This window comes from Schistocerca americana, chromosome 1 (assembly GCF_021461395.2).
Source record: "Schistocerca americana isolate TAMUIC-IGC-003095 chromosome 1, iqSchAmer2.1, whole genome shotgun sequence".
NCBI lineage: Eukaryota > Metazoa > Arthropoda > Insecta > Orthoptera > Acrididae > Schistocerca > Schistocerca americana.
Genome location: NC_060119.1, coordinates 310,822,919 through 310,838,946, shown reverse-complemented (window position 1 = coordinate 310,838,946; position 16,028 = coordinate 310,822,919). Strand labels below are relative to the sequence as shown.

Below are 16,028 nucleotides of genomic sequence, written 5' to 3'. Positions count from 1 at the left end.
GACTATTTTTGCACAAATCTTTCTCATACCAAGATCTTCAGTTATTATTAGGCGAACCGTTTCTCGATTGATGTTCAGTTCTTCTGCAATCATTTTCACGGATAATCTTCGATCAGATCGTACGAGTTCACGCACCCTGGCGAAGTTGACATCAGTCCGTGAGGTTGATGGTCGTCCACTGCGGTGTTCATCTTCAACATTCGTTCTGCCTTCACTAAACATTTTATGCCAACGAAAAACTTGAAGTCTTGACATAATCTCCTCTCCAAAAGCCTTCTGAAGCTTACCGTAAGCTGTCGTCGCATTTACACCCAATTTAACGCAAAAGAAATGGCATACCGTTGCGAAATATTATGCGGTTCCATTTCCATGACGAGACACACAACCCGTGTTAACTTATTACAGCACAAGTCACGACTGAGCAGTTGGATCGATGTGCCGCTTGGACTAGAAACAGTTTATAGACCAAAGTCAAAGATATTGTACCTACGCAACCCTGCAGGATTGCCACATCTTGCAAAGAAAATCACTCTCATTACTTTATTGTAGCACCTCGTATATAGTGCCAACAGCGAAGTAGAGAGGACGTGGTGCTTTTCGTTGTTAGAGTCTGATCGACTTACTGCGCTTAATAAAACGCTAAAAGTGGAAGGATTATGAACAAATTATATAGAAATGTATACTGCATACAGTGGACGAGCAGACGATGGTTTGTATCACAAAAGAGTATCCAGTCATAAAGCAACATCTGTGAGACAATGGTTCGTGGGAAATAACATTCCTGAAATGGACTGACATGCACACAGCCCCGCCCGACCTGAATCCAACTGAACGCCATTGGAATGAGTTAGAGCGTCTAATTCGCTCCACACCCCAGACTGTAATATCAGTACCTTCTCAGGTTTCGACAGTGGGGGTGGAATGGGCGCCCATTCCTCCTCAGAAACTTCACTGAAAATGTCCGTAGCTGAGTTCAAGGATTCGTAAAGGGGACGGTTGGACACACCCGATGTTAATCTCCTTTGATCAGTGTCTGGATGTTTTTGAACCAGTAGTGTATACTTTTGACTCCGTAAAGTCTGAACACTGTGTTCAAAAACTAATCAAATAAACTGTCACAGTTCCGGAGTACACTACTGGCCATTAAAATTTCTACACCAAGAAGAAATGCAGATATGAACGGGTACTCATTGGACAAATACATAATACTAGAACTGACATTTGATTACATTTTCATGCAATTTGGGTGCATAGATCCTGAGAAATCAGTACCCAGAACAACCACCTGTCGCCGTAATAACGCCCTTGATAAGCCTGGGCATTGAATCAAACAGAGCTTGGATGGCGTGTACAGGTAGAGCTGCCCATGCAGCTTCAACACGATACCACAGTTCAAGAGTAGTGTCTGGCGTATTGTGACGAGCCACTTGCTCGGGCACCATTGACCAGACGTTTTCAACTGGTGAGAGATCTGGAGAATGTGCTGGCCAGGACGGCAGTCGAACATTTTCTGTATCCAGAAAGGCCCGTACAGGACCTGCAACATGCGGTCGTGCATTATCCTGCTGAAATGTAGGGGTTTAACAGGGATCGAATAAAGTGTAGAGCCACGGGTCGTAACACGTCTGAAATGTAACATCCACTGTTCAAAGTGCCGTCAATGCGAACTAGAGGTGACCGAGACGTGTAACCAATGGCATTCCACACCATCTCGCCGGGTGATACGCCAGTATGGCGATGACGAATACACGCTTCCAATGTGTGTTCACCGCGATGTCGCCAAATACGGAAGTGACCATCATGATACAGTAAACAGAACCTGTATCCATCCGAAAAAGTGACGTTTTGCCATTCCTTCACCCGGGTTCGTCGTTGAGTACACCATCACAGGCGCTCCTGTCTGTGATGCAGCGTCAAGGGTAACCGCAGCTACGGTCTCCGAGCTGATAGTCCATGCTGCTGCAAACGTCGTCGAACTGTTCGTGCAGATGGTTGTTGTCTTGCAAACGTCCCCATCTGTTGACTCAGGGATCGAGACGTGGCTGCACGATCCGTTACACCCATGCGGATATGATGCCTGTCATCTCGAGTGCTAGTGATACGAGGCCGTTGGGATGCAGCACAGCGTTCCGTATTACCCTTCTGAAACCACCGATTCCATATTCTGCTAACAGTCATTGGATCTCGACTACCGCGAGCAGCAATGTCACGCTACGATTAACCGCAATCGCGATAGGCTAGAATCTGACCTTTGTCAAAGTCGGAAACGTGATGGTACGCATTTCTCCTCCTTACACGCGGCATCCGAACAACGTCTCATTAGGCAACGGCGGTCAACTGCTGTTTGTATATGAGAAATCGGTTGGAAACTTTCCTCATGTCAGCGCATTGTAGGTGTCGCCACTGGCGCCAACGTTGTGTGAATCCTCTGAAATGCTAATCATTTGCATATCACAGCATCTTCTTCCTGTCGGTTAAATTTCGCGTCTGTAGCACGTCATCTTCGCGGTATAGCAATTTTAATGGCCAGTAGTGTATGTCTACATCCTCAGGATTATGGACGTTATCAGCAACTGAAAGGCTGCACTACAGCAACGCTTAAAAAACAACATTGGCATTACAGCAGTTCAGAATATGCAAATATCAATTTCTAGAAAAAAATATGTAAGTAGCGGCTCACTGCTTCCAGAAACTCGACCTTACGTGTGACGGGGGCGTTACGAGCAGTGCGGCCCCGGCAGCGGTGACAGGTGAGGAGCGCGCTGTGGCAGGTGGCGCAGCTGTGTGACGTCACGAGGTGCCGCCAGGCGGCAGGGTGGGCGCGCCGCGGCAGCCAGCAGCCAGTAGGCTCTCCGCCGCCGCCGCAGACGGACGCGCCTCTCCACTAGCTGCGCTGTCTGCCGCCCGCCACACGTGCTGCACGTAAACACGACGCGCCGACCCGCTCTGCGCGCCGTCTCAGGTAACGCGTCCCACACAACCGCTTCTTGTTTTTTTTTACCATCGTCCTGGCCGTTGTACATAATCTAATTGAACCGTTTTTTCTCTTCAACAGGTGACAACCTACAGTGATAGTAGAACTATCAGGGCTCTTGGTCGAAGGCGATCTACATGGCTGAATAGGGCTGTACAGCGTGTTGGTTTTTTTGTGGCGTGTGAAACGTTTTTGGAAATGCATCAAAGGATATTGTGGTGATTAAACACAGTGAATGACGATAGCATAGTTCGTGTGTCTGAAGATAGTGAAGCGAGAACTTCAAACTCATTCCACTTCGTTTCGTAAATTGAGAGGTAATCCAATTTCGTTGTGAAACTTGCTGCACTTACGCAGACAACTGATTATTATGTCGGAGTACTAGCCTATGGGAACTCAAAACTAATAATAGTATACAAGACTTAAGTATTTAATTATATGTTTTTGAGACACGGCTTATGCCACTAGATTTCGTGCAAACTGTAGCAGTAGCTAGCATTGAAACAAGAATATTTCACCTTTAGGAGTGGATACTTGCGTATGAGGAACTATTGTAAGGGTAAAGTAACGTTTAATTCGTACTGCTGCAGTAGGTACTGGTAACATCTGAAGTGTGGAGAGGTCGTCATAGCGTGTAGAAGCACAATTGAGAACTGGAATTATTGATTTGCAACTGAAAACATTGTTTGCGGTTAGGTCGGGAGTGTAAAAGAAGCTGTTTAAAGAGTAAAGAATTGAAGACAGAGAGTAATTGACATAGAAGATCGCTCTAGAGCGATTGAAGATGTGGTCTCAGACGGAATGTGTCGCGTGTAGGTTGTGCGCCTCACAGAGGAGCAGCGGCCGGTCACCGCCTGCGTCCCCCGTCCGCGTGTGATCCGCGCCGGCGCGCACGTGCCGCTTAACCCGCGCCATGTCTTACAACTCGTCGTACCTGTGGGGCAACGACAGCGCGCCCGGAGGCTGGGGCGGCCGCTTCTTCTTCTCGTTCTACAGCGAGCTGGGCGAGCGGCGCGCCGCGGCGCTGGCCGAGGTGTGCCTGCTGTCGCTGACGCTGCTCGCGTCGCTGGTGGCGAACGCGGGCATCGCAGCCGCCGTGCTGCGCTACCGCGAGCTGCGCACCGTCACCAACTGCTTCCTGCTCAACCTGGCCGCCGCCGACGTCGTCTTCGCGCTCGGCATCCCCGCCGTCGCCATGTCGCGCCTGCAGCGCGGCTGGCAGCTGGGCGACGGCGTCTGCCGCGCGCTCCCCTACTCGCAGGTAGGAACGCCGGCGCGCATCTCGCGAGCTCGATTCACGCTGCACGTCCGCGCGCCGTCACGTGGTGCTGCGTTCCCACACTGGGCAGAGCGTCGACAGGACGTCTTGTCTCATAGTGCCTATTTCACCGACAAATAACTCTTTCAAAGATCTATACACAGGTTGTTTCATAATTCATGTTACACACGTCTAGAGGTTGTAGAGAGGACTTAGTAGTTTTACATAGACGCCCATGCCCGGGGACGTTATCCAATCACGCTACATAGCGTCAGCGTTAAAACCGCCGGCGCCTATTTCCGTCATGATGTTACAAAGTTTCTCGAATACTGAAGAAGGATGAATGTACAATTTGGGGGCGAGCGTCGCTGGCTCGGAAGCGAACGAGTCAAAAGTTATAAGCGAAAATCATTCTGGTTCAAATGGCTCTGAGCACTATCGGACTCAACATCTGAAGTCATCAGTCCCCTAGAACTTACAACTACTTAAACCTAACTAACCTAAGGACATCACACACATCCATGCCCGAGGTAGGATTCGGACCTGTGACCGGAGCGGTCGCGCGGTTCCAGACTGTAGAACCGCTCGACCACCGCGGCCGGCGCGCTCTGACATCTTTACCTGAGAAACTATGAGTGCTGGCTCACCTTCGCTAATGTGAAACACATCTCCTCTACTAAACAAGACTTCATAGCTCTTAAGGTTTGCATTTTAGAGCCCATGTTTACTCGACATTTTTTTCTTGTTTTGTTTTATACTACCACCTCTGAAAGTTGCCTACGCTACAATCTTAGCAACAAGAGTATGGATACATTTATTCCACTGTCAGAGGTATCCGAATGGTTTTCGCTCATAACTTTAGATTCGTTCGCTTCCGAACCAGAGTCCCTTACCTCAAACTGATGCGTTTATCCTCCTCCAACATCCTAGAAACTTCGTAACATCATGACGAAATCACCGGGTATTTACGTACATTTACAAGTGTCGGCGCCTTTAACGTTGACGCTATGTAGCGTCGTTGGATTGACGTTACGAGACATGCGTTTCTATGTAAAACTTGATCTACTAAGTCTCCTCTACAACCTCTAGAAGTATGTAACATGCATTATGAAACACACTATGTATAAAGAAGAGTGTCCGTATCCTTCTTTGTAATTTTAAAGAACCTGAAGTTTTATTGCAAACTCCATAACATTTTGCACACTTTACTTCCTGACAAGAGGAAAATAACTGTCTACATAATATCTCTAAAAGTTCTTGGCCGATTTACTTCGTATTTCTATACGATCACCTAATCAACATTTTGGCGGACATAGGCTATATATTATTTTTAATATACGAAATATATGTGTGTATATATATTAATAAATAACATATATAAAGGAGAAACGTTCTTACCAAACATCTCTAAAAGTACTTTTCAGATTTACTTAAAGGTTCTTGGCCAATTTACTGCAAATTTCTACATTCAGATGCAAAAATGAATAAAATTAATGAAAACTTCAATGCCTAACGAATGAAATATGTCGCTGTAGACTGACTATAGTTTCTATTGCGAGAATAAATTACTGCAGCGTTACCAGTCTTGGAGATAGTACTATCACGTGGCACTAGATCGCAGGACGAGCGAAAGCTCGAGAATTTGACAGGAACATGACTGCAGACTTCTATTTATTGATCAGTGGCAGTTGTTATGTATGACATACACGATAGAAGATATTTTACTCTGTGTTTCACAGTTAATTTTATTATTAAAAACCACAGTCTCGTACAAACGTTAAGACTCGTCGTGGATATGGTACCAACAAAAGTCACTACGTCGTCAGCCGAACAATAGATTGAACAGGACTGGAGATTTCCCGAACTGTGATGTAAATTGTTCTAACATTTCGAATCGTGCACAAACTAAGCCCCACTTGAAAGAGTGAAAACTGAGCTGGAACAATAGAAAACGAAGTCCCCAAAAACACAGTGAGATGCTTAATGCAAAAATGTAACAACAGATGGCGCAGATAATAATCTTCTGATTACAGAGAAAACACAAAGCTCGCGAAAATTTGTTTGAAGAAATGAATAAAAAATGTTGGTACGGACAGGGGCAATCACTTTGTGTCGCACGTATTAAACATCACGGGCAACGCCAGGTACTGCAACTAGTCCTCTGTATTTGTCAGCGTAATGGGATCTTCCCGAATTACACATATTTGTTCTCATATACACTCAAGAGCCATAGAAACTCGTACACCTGAATAATACCATGTAGGGCCTCCGCGAGCACGCAGAAGAGCAGCAACACGACATGGCATGGACTCGACTAACGTCTGAAGTAGTGCCGAGGGGAACTGACACCATGAATCCTGCAGGACTGTCCATAAATCCGTACGAGTACGAGACGGTGGAGATCTCTTCTGAACAGCACATTGAAAGGCATTCCAGAAAAGCTCAATAATGTTCATGTCTGGAGATTTTGGTGGCCAGAAGGAGGGTTTAAACTCAGAAGAGTGTTTCCGGAGACTCTCTGTACCAGTTCTTGGACCTGTGAGGTGCCACATTATCCTGTTGGAATTGCCCAAATCCGTCGGCGAGCACAATGGACATGAATGGAAGCAGGTGATCAGACAGGATGCTTATGTACGTGTCACCTGTCAGAGTCGTATCTAGACGAATCAGGCGTCCCATATCACTCCAACTGCACACGTCCCATGCCAAAATAGAACCTCAGTCAGCTTGAACTGTCCCTTGTTGACATGTAGAGTCCATGGATTCCGCTCGATACAATTTGAAACGAGACTCGTCCGACCAGGCAACATGTTCCCTGTTATCAACAGTCCAATGTCGGTGTTGGCGGGCCCAGGCGAAGCGTAATGCTGTGTGTCTTACAATCATCAGCGGTACACGAGTGGGCCTTCGGCTCCGAAAGCCCATATCGATTATGTTTCGTTGAATGATCCGCACGCTGACACTTGTTGATGGCCCAGCATTGAAATCTGCAGCAAGCTGCGGAACGGTTGTACTTCTGTCACGTTGAACGATTCTCTTCAGTCGCCGTTGGTCCCTTTCTTGCAGGATCTTTTTCCGGCCGCATCAATGTCGGGTTCCTGATATTCACGGTACACTCGTGAAACGATCATACGAGAAAATCCCCATTTCACCGCTACTTCGGAGATACTGTGTCCCATGGGTCGTGCGCCGACTATAACACCACGTTGAAACTCGCTTAAAACTTCACAACCAAACCTTGTAGTAGCAGTAACGAATCTAACAACTGCGCCAGACACTTCTCTTGTATAGGCGTTGCCGGCAGCAGCGCCATATTCTGCCTGTTTACATATGTGCCTGCCTATTTTCTGACGCTTCGATGTAGGCTATATCTGTAGCGAATATCTCCACGCAATTTCATCTGAATGCTAAGGAAACTGTCTGATTGTCCAAAGTCTTACACTATGCGACTCTAGACACGATTATAAATCTTATTATGACAAACAGTTGTGTTTGGCCATAAAACATGCTGGCAAAGTTATTGGCTCGGTGCACTGCTCATTTTTGACTAGTGGTGGATGCATTTAACAATACAATTTGCGCTTCATGCTTTTAAAATATTCCGAGTCAGTTAAATCGGGAAAGAAAGACCAACAGCTTTTTGTCAAACATTTTTACCTGTCGTACATTCTGACACCGCCTTCAGCCCTGTATGTAATAGAGGTTTCTTAGTCCCACAATATTTTTATACAAGTAATGAGTCATGTATAAACCAAAATTGCTCTAGCCGTTCCTGTGTTTCGGTTTCACCGACATCAGGCATAGGGCTGCTTGGAGTGTGTAGGTAATGTCACTGCATTTACCATCCCCACACAACCGCCCTCGTCTCTTTCAGTGGACTGTCACCAATGACTGTGTATTCGATCCTAATATCGGTCGTTATCGAATATTTCTACATATCATGGGTTCTGGAACATCCCCCCCCCCCCCCCCCCCCAAGCCAAGGAGGGTGGCTGCGTAGGGCTGTACTAATCTAGAAATTATCCCAGTCGATTGCACAACCTCCCCCAGAATTTCATCGTAATCAGACGAATGGTATAGGAATGCAACGAAAACAAACAAGTATATAGTCATTGCTGTATATTCCGGCCCTAAACGGTGACGTTCGAGGATCCATCCATGTTCTAAAAAGTCCGAATACATTTGTGACATTAAGGAAGTAGTAACAGTCGTAGAATTTATTAAAGGCCAAACCAAAATTCATAGCTTATGTTCATGATAAATGACAGTAACATGCTACACTGATTGATTTTAGCGTGATTAAGAATCCTTTTACTTCGGATTCTCCACTGACGCACAGTTTCGGCGGTGTAGGCAATTGAGTCTAGTATAATCAGCCAATTTGTGTTACTGTCAAAGCGTTAGTTAAGTTATGTATTGTGAAAATGTGGTGGGTTTGCACCGGACTGGACGCTCTGACACTTATAAATGGTATGTTATAGCACTGCTCTTCAGGAAACTCTTGGTGTCCTTGTTAGTTTCAGTCGCCGGCAAACCTAGTACATTCTAATAATGAAACATCAGGCAAACATTTTGACTCTAACACATTTCTACCCTTAGGACGGGTTTTATTATACTGCCTTCAAAATGGCAACACTTTCGAATCTGTGTACTAGTGGTGAAGCCAAAATGAAAAAAAAAAACATATTCAAGTAACGAAAGCCAGTGTAGCAGGTTACTGTCATGCAAAGAAGTTGTTTTGGGTATGGACCTGTTAGTAGTTGAAGTACTGATTTGTAATAAAATATTAGTAAGTTCTTCACATTGTTCAGAAACGAAAGAATAGGAAAAGTATCGTCCAAAAATTTCTGACCATTAACAATTATTTGTTCAAAAACATTCGCATAAAAATATCCTCTTGCAAGCTTCATAGTGTCAGGAAAACAAAGTTAGTAATAGAATAAAGATTAAGATCACAAAGAGGGGCAAAACTCATTGCCATAACATAAGTGAGCACGGCAAGTATAACTTCTGATATTAGCAGGTGACGCCATCGTACACGGTCAGCGGCAATACTTTCTACCCGTGGAACCTTGACGGCAATGCTGCGTCACGTTCAGCTGACTGTCTGTGCGGACGCCACCATTTGAGATGCATTGTGGAATGACGTACTGTGACGCCCGGTATGAATCGACCTGGTACGATTAGAACTTATGCTCTGTTGTACTAGTAGCTTCCACATTTCGTCTCATTGTTCCATTTGTCATGGGTATTGTTAATTCCACATCTGCCGGCCGAAGTGGCCGTGCGGTTAAAGGCGCTGCAGTCTGGAACCGCAAGACCGCTACGGTCGCAGGTTCGAATCCTGCCTCGGGCATGGATGTTTGTGATGTCCTTAGGTTAGTTAGGTTTAACTAGTTCTAAGTTCTAGGGGACTAATGACCACAGCAGTTGCGTCCCATAGTGCTCAGAGCCAATTCCACATCTATAAGATACTGTACAACCAATGTACTATTCCAGTCATATATGGAACGAGAGAGAAGTGACTCAGTACCTATATGTCTGTATACCATCACTAGTCTAATTCTAGTGTTTCCCTACGCAAAATATATGATGAATGAAACAGATATGTGCCTCAGCCTATCTCCTGTGTTGAACCTCTAAATTTACTCCACAGACTTTCTCGAGAATAATACTGATTTTCCCTGAAAAATTACCCTATCAGTTGCAGTGGCATCTGTATTTCATAACTGCACAGATTTTACCTACTTGTTGCATTACAGCAACACGTAAATCATTTTAGGGGGAAAAATCGTCATATTTTAGACACTATCACTTAACTGTACACGATGTATACAGGGGGAATCAGAACTCCATCGACAAACTCTCATAAGTGGTAGTATGGACCAATGGAAGGAAAATATGTATAGTAAACATGGGCTCTAAAGTGTGTACTTTAAGAGTTACGAGCTCATGTTCAGTAGAAGAGACTTTTTCCACAGTAGCCAAGATGAACACGTCTCATAGCTTGTAATGTATGCTCTCTAGAACCCACGTTTACTAGTCGCAGGCCGTTGTGGCCGAGCGGTTCTAGGCGCTTCAGTCTGGAACCGCGCGACCGCTACGGTCGCAGGCTCGAATTCTGCCTCGGGCATGGATGTGTGTGATGTCCTTAGGTTAGTTAGGTTTAAGTAGTTCTAAGTTCTAGGGGACTGATCACTTCAAATATTCCCATAGTGCTCAGAGCCTTTTGAACCATTTGTTTACTAGTCATTTTTTTCTTGTTGTATCCATACTACCACACTGCAAAATATAGAAAGCAAAGCTTTCGGTAGAAGAGATGTGTCTCACAGTGGCGGAGAAAGTGCTCATAGCTATTCAGATATGTATTTTAGAATACATGTGCATTTTTGTCATCTTTTGGTCCATACTACCTTCTCTGAAAGTTTTCCGGTTGAGTTCTGGTTCACCCTTTATAAAATGTGGTGAATAAGTTTCGAAGCTTCTTGAGGAAGCTATTGCTGCAAACGGGGAAGCTGCAATGCCAGAAAACTGTAGCGGTGTGGGTGAGGACCTCCAGAGGTTCACTCTAAGTTCGAATGCTGCAGTAGATCCTTGATATAAACAAATGCCATTTATTGAACTAGAGGCAGAAAGATTCTTTATGGAGCCATTACATAATTGTCGATCTATCAGTGGAAACGGCACCAGTAGTTGAATATCTAGCATATTCACCCAGCAGGGCGGGGAGACTGCGGAAAACTAATTTTAGTAGTAGTGCATGAGAGACTGGCTTTCCTTGGAACAGTCCTGCTCTAATGAGTGCTGCTGGCCAGTGTGGTACGTCACAAGGTGGAAATAATATAGACAATGGAGAAGACACAAAGAAGAGCAGTGAGCTTCGTCACGAGTTAGTTTACCAAGTGTGAGACCATCACGGAGATGCCCGTAAAACAGTGTCACATGCTAGAAGAATGGTGTCGTGCGTCATATAATGTTATGATTACCCTCTTCCGGCAAAATGACGTGAAATGACCCTGGCCCTGAAATCTGAGTGGATCTGTTTCGAGCTCACACGGAGCCTATCGGCAGTCGTTATTTCCGCATATCAATCACAAGCAGAAGGGAAAAAAGGAAGAAGCGCTAATGATACGTCGCCACAAACTAAGGTATAAATGTAGATCCAAAGAGGAAAGGAACGGAAAGTGTGAAGAAGGTAGTTCAGGGAAGGGTTTCAATCCTCCCCCCTCTTCCCCCCCCCCCCCCCCCCCAAAAAAAAAGAAATCCACCAAATCCATATCTTTCCCTCCTCCACACCGATAACCTTGATTTGTTTTTCATTTTCTCCGTAAATCTTTAGGTGTCAGCCATGATGGACTCTTAACATAAAATGAAGTTTTCTTTCCCAGCAACAACTTACGTGTTGGACGTTGGTGGTGTGCCTGATTCTTTGTGTGTTGTACGTGACGTACGATTGATCCAAGATCCCTTCTCAGAGTTTATATTCCTGACGGGCGGACTAGAATAGGATCCAATGGATAACGTGAGGGCAACATCCCCGCGTCACACAACGAAGAATAGTTCAGCTTGCATTTGAGTGGTATACCTGTCTCTTTAAAACGCCAATAAACGCGCAGACCGTTCTAAGACTCTGCTCATATGTTCCCCAGGTAGCAACGTAGAGTGTGATGGTCCACCTTTGGAACGCAGTGCAACAGCTATTCTGAGTGACATGGATTCAATAAGTTCTCGGCAGGTTTCCGAAGGTACGTAGTGCCGTAACACCAAGTGTCTACGCACAGACAGCGCAGTCCCTGTAAATTACGGGCTAGGGATTTGTAGGCGAAGAGCCGGCGCTTTATAGCGTCGTGGATGTCTCCCATCAGGGTTATGTCACGCTAATTTAGTGTCCAAGACATCAGTGTGAGGTATCAAGCTCCTTTGGCCTTGTGACATGGACAGTTATCCTGCCTAAGGTGCCATCGCCGGCGGGAAAGACATCGCGCATGAAGGGGACCAAGTGGTTTACAATGATGTTCACGTGCTCCTTTGCAGCTATGATGCCTTCGATTACTATCAGAGGTCCTATAGAAAGACAGGGGATTGTCCGTCATACCATAATATGCCACAAACGGCCTGAGTGCGTGGCGCGTTTCGATAAGCCGTTCGCCTCGATGACGGCGTATACAGGAACGATCATCGACCTGGCGTAACAAGAAAAAATGTGATTCATCCGACCAGGCCGCAAGTTTCTGTTTATCCACTGTCCAATTTCTACGATCCCACGCCCACTACAATTGTAATTGGCGATGTCGTTGGGTCACCGTGGGAACAGGTAAGAGTTGTCTGCTGCACAGCCTCATATTCAGCAAAGTGCGCCGAATGTTGTATTCCGAAACACTTGTGCTTGCATTAGCATTTTACTCCGTCGTCAGATCTGCCATAAATCGTCACCTATCCTGTCTTACAGGACTGACAAGTCTCAGGCCTCCACATTCTATGACGATATATGGACGCCCTATACCGTGCCACCTACAAGTGGTTTCATCGTTCATCAGAAACTTTCCACAGATGCTCATTACAGTAGCACGCGAAAAGCCTGCCAGCTTCACCCTTTCCGAGATTTCGTTCCGGAACACTGGACCGGACCATAACAATGTTCTCTTTGTGAAAGTTGCTTGTGCCAGTGGATTTCCTTATTTGTGGCATTTATCGTCACTAGAATGATTCCTCATTCGCTTCTGCTCATATTATACAGTTACCTCGCCTGCCGCGTAGTCGCATCGGCACTAGGCGGCATTTAATCTCGCGGTGGCCGGTAGCCACAATGTCTTGCCTCATTAGTCACATAATCAAGTGACTTTGTTTCTAAATACCCGTTTTCAGTAGTCTTCTTCATACTACGTGACTGCGTTCCTTTGGAAAACAAATTATCGCCCCGCTGCGCAATATCTCGAATTGCGCCGAATTGTGCTTGTAGAACGACCATACTTCCTTAAGACTGTATAGCTAGACGTGGCTTCATAATCAGAATTTTTGTACACAGAGACGAGTACTAGGTACTACAAAATGTTTTGGTGATGATAGCTGGAGCACAGAAAAGTTCGGATGCGTGTAGTACCTGGGCGGTTACACGAAGAACTCGCGTTTTAAGGGACAGATACAGAATCTGCGATTCCAAGAGGTAGTAATGTTAAACATCAGATTTCCATTACAATTTCTTACTCAACGGTTTAAAATACTCTTAAGGGAGCATTTAAAATAATTTTTAATTTCGATAGTCTCATGGAAGAAATTCAGTCAATTAATATGGAAATTGCAATACCGACTTTTCTTCTCCGAGATAATGAAATAAATCGGAAGTTAAATGAGAAATTTTTCGATTGTGTACTTCATTTGCCAAAGTGTATTTAGACGCTTAGCTTCATCCCTTTCAGCTAGGAATTGAAGATTCCTCACTGTCATGAAAACTCATATATGTTAAAGCTCGCGCAGAATTTAAGTGGAGAACTCGTCAGAAACTGATGTTCGAACACAGGGAACATTTCAGCTTGTCAAATATCTGTTAGGGTATACGACAAACTCAAGCTAAGCAAACGCAATTTTTTAAGTGATATATTGCAAGTTGGGACCCTGAAGTTATCTATGACAAGTTGAAGCGCAGATTGTGATGTAGGGCAAGTTGACCCCCTAGAACTGAAAATGTATTACGAAATGAACTTTGCCGAATAAAATAGATATTGTCAGAGATTTTTGTCATCGGGTTTCTTTGGAAAAAGTAATGTCGTTGTTCGTCGTTTGTCAATGACCACAGTGAGAGCATGAAATAGAAAGAGGCCGGTGGTACACCGTTAATGGTTCGTTCAGGCTGCTTATTGCAATAGCACGGATGTCGTATATTGAGATAAAAATCTATTATCTCCATAAAGTTGTGACAGCACTAATACGTCTCAACTTTCATAATTTTTTATTGTGGGGGCAAACCAAAAATTTACTTCGTGATACTCCTGTGAACAGTGATGGTGTTGTATCCTGTGAGATTAGGCCAGCTTATATGAGCTTGAAGCTTATATCAAGTGCATTTCTCGTGCCTCTGTCCCGCATCGGCCGCAGGGTTGGCATGGCACCCCCCCTCCCCCCCCCCCCCCCCACCCCGCCCAATTCCCCCTCCCGTGAACGAGCCCGGTTCACCTAACGGGAAGTGGGAAACCAACTAAAAACTACATCCAGGCAGGCCGGCACACCGACCTTAAGTTGTTAATCCGCCCGACGGATTCGATCCTGGGACGGAGCTCCTCCCGGTTCTGTAAGCGGCGCTTTAACACTTATCGGGGTGGATAGAGCCCTTAAAATTACGAACGTGATAAAGTGTAGGTACAACATGTTTCAAACTTATAAAGGTCATCTCGAAATGCGATTTTCATTTTTTTCTCCTCTCGGTCGGAGAAGCTGATAAAATTAAACACTGGCCACGCTGTACATACCCCTAAAATTGCATCTAAAAAAAGAAAGTTGACTTCAAACGTTCAATGCTACTGTGTTCTAATCCCTGTTCTTAATACTGTGTTTGCTTCACTCCAGCTATATGCTCCACTGTACTACAATTTTCACAAACACTAAGCTATTTTTATAGCATTGAACAGCAAGGGAAATTTAATTTTTAGCTATAGTGGTACGTGTATCTGCAGCATCTTCTCTTGTTAATGACAGGCTAGTAAGAGTGATATACTACAAAATTCCTCTTCTTTCCCAGAATTGCTGAAAAGTCAACACAAGTAAACGTCGTAGTTCGTTTCGCGCCACTAGTTAATCCGTTCTGTTACGGCCATTGTGGTGTCACCGCCAGACACCACACTTGTTAGGTGGTAGTTTTAAATCGGCCGCGGTCCATTAGTACATGTCGGACCCGCGTGTCGCCACTGTCAGTGATCGCAGACCGAGCGCCACCACAAGGCAGGACTCGAGAGACGGACTAGCACTCGCCCCAGTTGTACGGACGACTTTGCTAGCGACTACACTGACGAAGCCTCGCTCCTTTGCCAAGCAGATAGTTAGAATAGCCTTCAGCTAAGTCCATGGCTGCGACCTAGCAAGGCGCCATTAGCAATTGATACTTATCGTATAAAACATGTCTCATCAAGAACGATGTATACAACAAGGATGGATTAAAGTATTCCAAAAGCTACGTACTTTTCTGTATAGCATTCATTACGTATCCTGTTTCAGACCTCTCGCCATCCTTCGTGTGTTTATAGCGTGCACTGCGGTCCCCTCAAATCACACTGTGTCGGCACTTCTGTCGACACATCAGCCATGCCTGCTTGAAATCCGGCCTTGCGTTTGTGTTACAAAATTCCTTTACCTTCATGATAATAGATGCACGTCCGCAGTGAATCAGCATATGCAGAGAAACAGCTTTCGCTGCTCGTCTTGAAGGATGATTTGTCTCCGCTAAGGCTCATGGATCACTCACAGGATTTATTGAAATGTTGCCACCGGAAATCGTATAATCAAGTCCACATTACGCTCATTTTCACTCAATCTTTGTTTCATTTACAGAAGCCGCGATTAACTTAAGGCAACTTGGCTTTGTACGCCTGGGAAAATACGAACAACCTTCATAAAGGTTATACGGCTCTAACTAAAAACGTGAATTCGCGTAGATGAAAATTAAGGGACAATAGGAGTGTTTCTTGCTGAATGTTTTGATATAAATTAATCACATTAGTTTTCACGCTGACTTTATTACAGTTTTTTTATTAAAATCAGTATATTATATATTTATAAGCCGGTGCATAGTTGGAATCTATACACTGA

The 16,028-nt window shown here is 44.9% G+C and overlaps 1 protein-coding gene across 1 annotated transcript in view; it reads left to right on the top strand.

Moving 5' to 3' along the window:
• The first annotated feature begins 2,848 nt into the window (after window positions 1-2,848).
• The window catches only part of LOC124596223 (neuropeptide FF receptor 2-like), a 162,846-nt gene continuing 149,666 nt past the window's right edge, over window positions 2,849-16,028 (top strand). Inside the window, exons 1-2 of the mRNA XM_047135283.1 lie at window positions 2,849-2,962; window positions 3,056-4,235. Of these exons, the coding sequence (XP_046991239.1) occupies window positions 3,888-4,235 (348 nt within the window). The 5' untranslated portion in view covers window positions 2,849-2,962; window positions 3,056-3,887. The remainder of the gene's footprint in view (window positions 2,963-3,055; window positions 4,236-16,028) is intronic.